Source organism: Empidonax traillii, unplaced genomic scaffold, assembly GCF_003031625.1.
Source record: "Empidonax traillii isolate 1590-97213 ecotype Southwest subspecies unplaced genomic scaffold, ASM303162v1 scaffold428:size834259, whole genome shotgun sequence".
Lineage (NCBI taxonomy): Eukaryota > Metazoa > Chordata > Aves > Passeriformes > Tyrannidae > Empidonax > Empidonax traillii.
Genome location: NW_020955621.1, coordinates 166,040 through 171,617, shown reverse-complemented (window position 1 = coordinate 171,617; position 5,578 = coordinate 166,040). Strand labels below are relative to the sequence as shown.

Below are 5,578 nucleotides of genomic sequence, written 5' to 3'. Positions count from 1 at the left end.
AAGGCCAGAGTGGAAACATCCGAGGGAGTGGTTCTGCCCCTGCATCCAGGGCTCAGCGCCTTGGGCAGGGAGCAGAGCCACCACTGGGACTATGTGCAGGCCTTGCTGCCTGCCACCTGCTTAGCACCCTCTCCTTCCTGGCTCAACCTCCCTGGGACTCCCGTCCCTGCTTCACCACCATGGCTGCCATGATATTCTTTGGCATTGTAAAAAACATCCTCCAGTTCCCACAAATGGTCGGTGATCCACTGGATGAAGGCACCCGTGACCGCATGCAGCAGCGTGCGGAGTACCTGGACCAACAGATGATGACTCTGCTGCAGGAGCTGGAACACGGGGCCATGGAGCAGAGTGGTGGGGTCTGGGGAGCCCTGCTCTGGGCTGTCCTGGGTCTGGTCTTGGGACTCTTCTGGCAGCTGAGGAAAAGGAGCAATGAGGTGGACATCCGTGGCAAAGCAGGGAGCAGCTGCAAGGAGAGAGAAGAAAGTGAAGGAGGAGATCGTGCTGAGAAGGATCTGGCCACAAAGCTGCTTGCTCCCCCACACCCTACCCCCACCTTCACACTGCCCACTCCCATCCCCACCGCCCTAACCCCCTTTACCCCGCAGGTGAAATGGAAGGGAAATAGAAGGGAAATGGAAAGTGAAGCCCATAGGTTGAGAAACGCGTAGTTTAACAACTGAAATTGAAAGTAAAACCCTGTAGGTTGAGGAAAGAATAGTTTCAGAGTTGAAATCAAAAGTAAAACCCTATCGGTTGAGAAAAGAATAGTTTAGTAGTTGAAATTGAAAGTAAAACCCCATAGGTTGAGAAACGCATAGTTTAACAACTGAAATCGAAAGTAAAACCCTGTGGGTTGAGAAGAGAATACTTTGAGAGTTGAAATACAGTAAAAAGCCATCAATTGAGACAAAAATATTTTAAGAGTTGAAATAAAGTAAAATATAATTTTATATAATAATAAAGATCATAAAAAGGAAAACAAAAATCAAAGTAAGTGATGCACAATACAATTGATTGCCATGCACTCACTGATGCCAGACCCTTTCCCAAACGCCAATCAGTTCCCCTTTGGGTACATCCTCCAGTTTATATACCAGGCATGACAATCTACGGTATATCCTTTGGCCAGTTTGGATCACCTGTCCCAGCTACGCTCCCTCCCAGCTGTTTTTTCCTGGGTTTTTGTACCTCCTCATTGGAAGAGCATGAAACACAAAAAAGTACGTGATTAATGATAAATTTGACTTTGCAACAACCAAAACATCAGTGTGTTACCAACATTATTTTCATACTGAATCCAAAACACAGCACTGTGCCACTTACTGAGATTAACTCTATCCCAGCCTAAATCAGAACAATATCCACCCCTTATTCCATACCATTTACATCATGCCAGATCTCACACTTCCCATACCATCTTCCCTATTTATTTCATAGGTATACATACAGACATCATTCCCTTAGTCTAGGGAACACCTCTGTCAAACGTCCATAAAATGTTCACAGAAATGTCTGTTGAATTCATTCAGTCCATGACTTTGGCCTCCATTCCTGCTTGACAGTCTTTCAAGTAGGAAAAGTGGTGTGAGGTGTTGGACTGCTGCTTTCAGTCTCTGATGCCTTCCCACAAGACGTCAAGATCCATCAGTAAACAAGGCATATTTCTTCTCACTTTCTGGTAATTTATTTTATAGTGAGCCCTCTTCAGCACATGGTGCTTCCTCCTTTGTGACATTGCAAAATCTTTGCCTTCTGGACAGTCTGTGATCAATTCTAAGATTCCTGGACAACTGGGGTTTGCCATCCAAGCTCACTGTGTGATCAGTGTGACCCACTTACTCCATGTACCATCTGCTGCATGATGTGTAGAGGAGACACTCTTTTTGAACATTTAACCCAACAAAGGTAATGGGGGTGCCAGGAGGAGCTGTGTTTCAGTACCAACCACTTCCAAAGCAGCTCAAACCTCTTCCTGAGCTGCCAGTATCTCCTCTTCAGTTGGAGTATAGTGGGTTTCAGAATCTCTGTATCTCCAACTCCAAAAATCTAGAGGTTGACCTCGAATCTCCTCCAGTGTTCCTGCCAGAGGCACTAGGTATGCACATTTTCATATCTTGCGCTGTTTGGAGTGGCCCAAAGGCTACTGCATGAACTGTCTCCTGCTCCATTTGTTCAAAAGGTAACTGTAAGTAGCTGAGTCAGGGCAGGGATGAAGGACGGGGCTGGCCTGGCTGTGATGGGGCTGGCCTGGCTGTGATGTGCCTGGTGCCTGTGACATCACATGGGAAGTGTCACAATGGGGGCAGGTGCAAAGGGCACCAGCAGGCAACAGTGCTGCAGTACAGCCTGGACCATCCATGAGTGCACATGTGGCAGGAGACTGCGCTGTATGAGGGCCAGAGCAGAACCGTGGGCACTGGAGGCAGTAGTTCTCCCCCGCCCCCAGGGCCCAGCCCCCCACAAGCACACCTTGGGCAGGGCACGGTGCCACCACTGTGACTGGGCACAGGACTTGTTGCCTGCCAGCTGCCTAGCCCCCTCTCCTTTCTGCCCTTAGATCCCCCTGTCTCCTGTCACAGCTCCCCTCACTTCCAGTTCCCTCTCTCCTTCCCTCACTCCTGCTCAACTCCTTTTTTTTTTTCCTTCTGAAGAGGAGCCATGACCTTCAGGACACTATTCCTCATCCTTCTTTTGAAATGCATCCTTGAGTACCCCCAGATAGTTAGTGATGGACTGGATGAAGAGACGTACGACCGCATGCAGAAGCGCGCAAATTACCTGGACCATGAGATGGCTACGCTGCTGCAGGAGCTGGAACATGGGACCCTGAAACAGATTGTTACGGCCTGGGCAGCCCTGCTCTGGGCTGCCTTGCTTCAGTGGCAGTTCTGGGCCCTTGCTGGAGTCCAGGTGTTGTTCTTGGGCCTCTGCTGGAAGCTCAGGGAAAGGAGCCATGACGAGGACAGCAGTGACGAAGAAGAGAGCAGCTACACAGAGAGTGAAGAAAGTGAGGGGGAAGATCCTTCTGAGAGGGATCTGGCCAAGATCTATGAAAGGCGTATCCAGTGGTCAGTGCATAGGCTGGCCCACAGGAGACAGGTGGTGGAGGAGCTGGTGCGCGACCTTCTCCTTGTCTCCCGTGAGCGCTTTTTGAACAGCTTCTTCCCGGTGCTGCAACCAGCCATTGGAGTGGGCAGCGCCTGTGAAGGCTGGAGTCCCCAGGAGGAGAAGGATGTCGTCTACTGTGTGCTCGTGCCCCTGAAGCCACCCCGTGGGCACACCTTCCACCTGGAACTGGACACCTCAGGGGAGATGCCGCAGAAGGGCATGTGTGTCTGTGTGGAGCTGGTGTGCACCTGTACCGGGGAGCAGCTGGGCAGCAACAAGCTGTGCTTCCTCCACCACTGCAAGGAGGAGCTGACGAGAAATCAGAAGCCCAGCCTCCTGGAAACTCTCTGCACTGGCCCCTACCTTGATGCGCAGAAAATTGCCCTCTGGTTCCAGAAATTTGTGAACTCAGCCTGGGAGGAGGTGCTTCAGTCACATCACTACAGCATGAAGGTGCTGCCCTCCACCCGCTCCTGCAAGCTGAAGCTGAAGAAAGCCCGCAGGAAACCTCTCTTAGTTGACATAATATTTGGTGTGCAGCAAGGGGACTCAGACATCTTCCTGAGTAGCCAGCCTACAGATGCCCTTGTCCCCCCAAGCACCACATGGCTAGAGACCTACGCTGTGGCAGAGGCAATGTTCTTCCAGCACATCTCCAGGCAGGCCCCACGCCACAGCTGCTACCTCAAATGCATGCAGCTCTGTGCCCGCATTCTTGTGGGTACAGGCTTTTCCCCCTACACTTTGAAGACTGTGGTCATGCACCTCTTGACCCTCATCCCCCTGGCAGGCTGGTGCCGCAGGGATTTCCTGCTGCGGCTGGATGATGTCATTCAGTACCTGAGATGTTGTGTGGAGGAGAAACGCCTCAACCACTTCTTCTTTGGCAACGAGGACATGCCTGAGGAGATCAGCCTGCCCACAGACTTCCAAACGGCCCAGCCCATCAACCTCTTCCAGAACCTGGTGGAGGACCCAGATGCCCACGCTAAGGCACTGTGTGAGGCCAACGATCTGAAAGATCAGCTCAGAAAATGGCTCTTCTACGGGATCTGACACATAGCATTGTAAAATCATTAGGTTTGTAGGAGAAGACCTCCCAGATCATTTAGTCAAAACTTTGACCTTCTGGGAGCTTTACTTGGTATAAAGTTTACAATAAATGGTGTGTTTGAACAAACATTGCGTCTCTGAGTGTTCATGCATCACCTTGGCGGGGAACGCGGCTGAGTATTTGACAGAAAAGCTGATGTAGTGGGCTTTGGTTTCTCTGATTCTGTACCTATGGCTTCCCCACCTGTCCATGCTCCTGTGCTGGGGAAATGGGAATATTTGGTCACCCTTCACAGCTGTGCTCACCGTCAAGGGGCATTTAACAGTGCTGCCCTCCAGCTACTCCTGCAAATCCAAACTGACCCAATGCAAGGAAAGCCTCATGGCTGAGATGATATTTGGGGTGCTGCAAGGTGACTCGGACATCTTTGTGAGCATCCAGCCTACAGAGGCCCTCTTTACCCCAAGCACAACATGGTAGGAGACCTATACTGTGGTGGAGAAAAAGTTCTTCAGGACACCTCACCAGGCGGATCCCACATGACAGCTGGCACTGCAAACACCTGCAGCTCCTAACCTGCAGCCTGGTGGGCACAGGCTTTTCGCCCTATACTTTGAAGACCATTTTGATGCACCTGCTGAACACCATATCCCTGTCAGACTGGCACAGGAGAGATTTCCTGCTGTGGCTGAGTAATATCATGGAGTGCCTGCACCGCTGCCTGGAGGAGAAATACCTTGACCACTTTGTCATGGGCAACAATAGTATTCCTAAAGATATCAGCTTGCCCCCAGACTTCCGAATGTTTGGATCACTCAACCTCTTCCAGCACCTGGCACATGATTTGGCCGCCCACACCAATGCATGGTGTGAGTACCTTGATGTGCAATATCAGCTTGGAAGAATTCTGCTCTATGGCTGTTGAAAGAGGCCTTCACACAGAGAGTTGTGCTTGTGGGGCTCACAGCTGGTGGCAGCAGGGATAAAGGAGAATGTGGGACACAGAAAGGTGAGTGTAGACTCTGCACAGCATATTCCTCTCAACAGTCTCCTCAGCACAGCAGCTGTGCCACATGTCTGTGGTGACTATAAAGACAGCTTTCATCCTCCTTTCCCTTCACACTGTCACAGCCATGGTGGCCATTTCAGATAGGCCCCAGAATTCTTGCTGGCAGATACAGCTGGCCAGGCACCAAGCAAGAGGCACTGCTAATATGCCTCCATGTGCTCACTGGGGTCTGGATGGAGAATCTACCAGTCCTAGACACTCCATGGTGAGCACCTGCCACAGAACAGGGCACGCTGGACACAAAGACCAGGCTGTTCAGTTGACAGTGGGAATTGCCACAGCACCTTTCCTCCACAGCAAAAGCACACTCCAAGAAGTCAGACCTGATGCAGCTGAAGAGGCTT

General features: G+C 50.9%; 1 protein-coding gene across 1 annotated transcript; it reads left to right on the top strand.

Moving 5' to 3' along the window:
* The first annotated feature begins 2,288 nt into the window (after positions 1-2,288).
* On the top strand, positions 2,289-4,293 carry LOC114062726 (inositol 1,4,5-trisphosphate receptor-interacting protein-like 1). Its single transcript, XM_027894479.1, has 2 exons — positions 2,289-2,416; positions 2,655-4,293. Exon 2 carries the CDS (start codon positions 2,662-2,664, stop codon positions 4,165-4,167), a length of 1,506 nt encoding a protein of 501 aa, XP_027750280.1. The 5' UTR covers positions 2,289-2,416; positions 2,655-2,661; the 3' UTR covers positions 4,168-4,293.
* Positions 4,294-5,578: the final 1,285 nt, after the last annotated feature.

Bases quoted from the DNA above. Each gene is read 5' to 3' on its own strand.
- LOC114062726 (XM_027894479.1), top strand. From the start codon at position 2,662: ATGACCTTCAGGACACTATTCCTCATCCTTCTTTTGAAATGCATCCTT.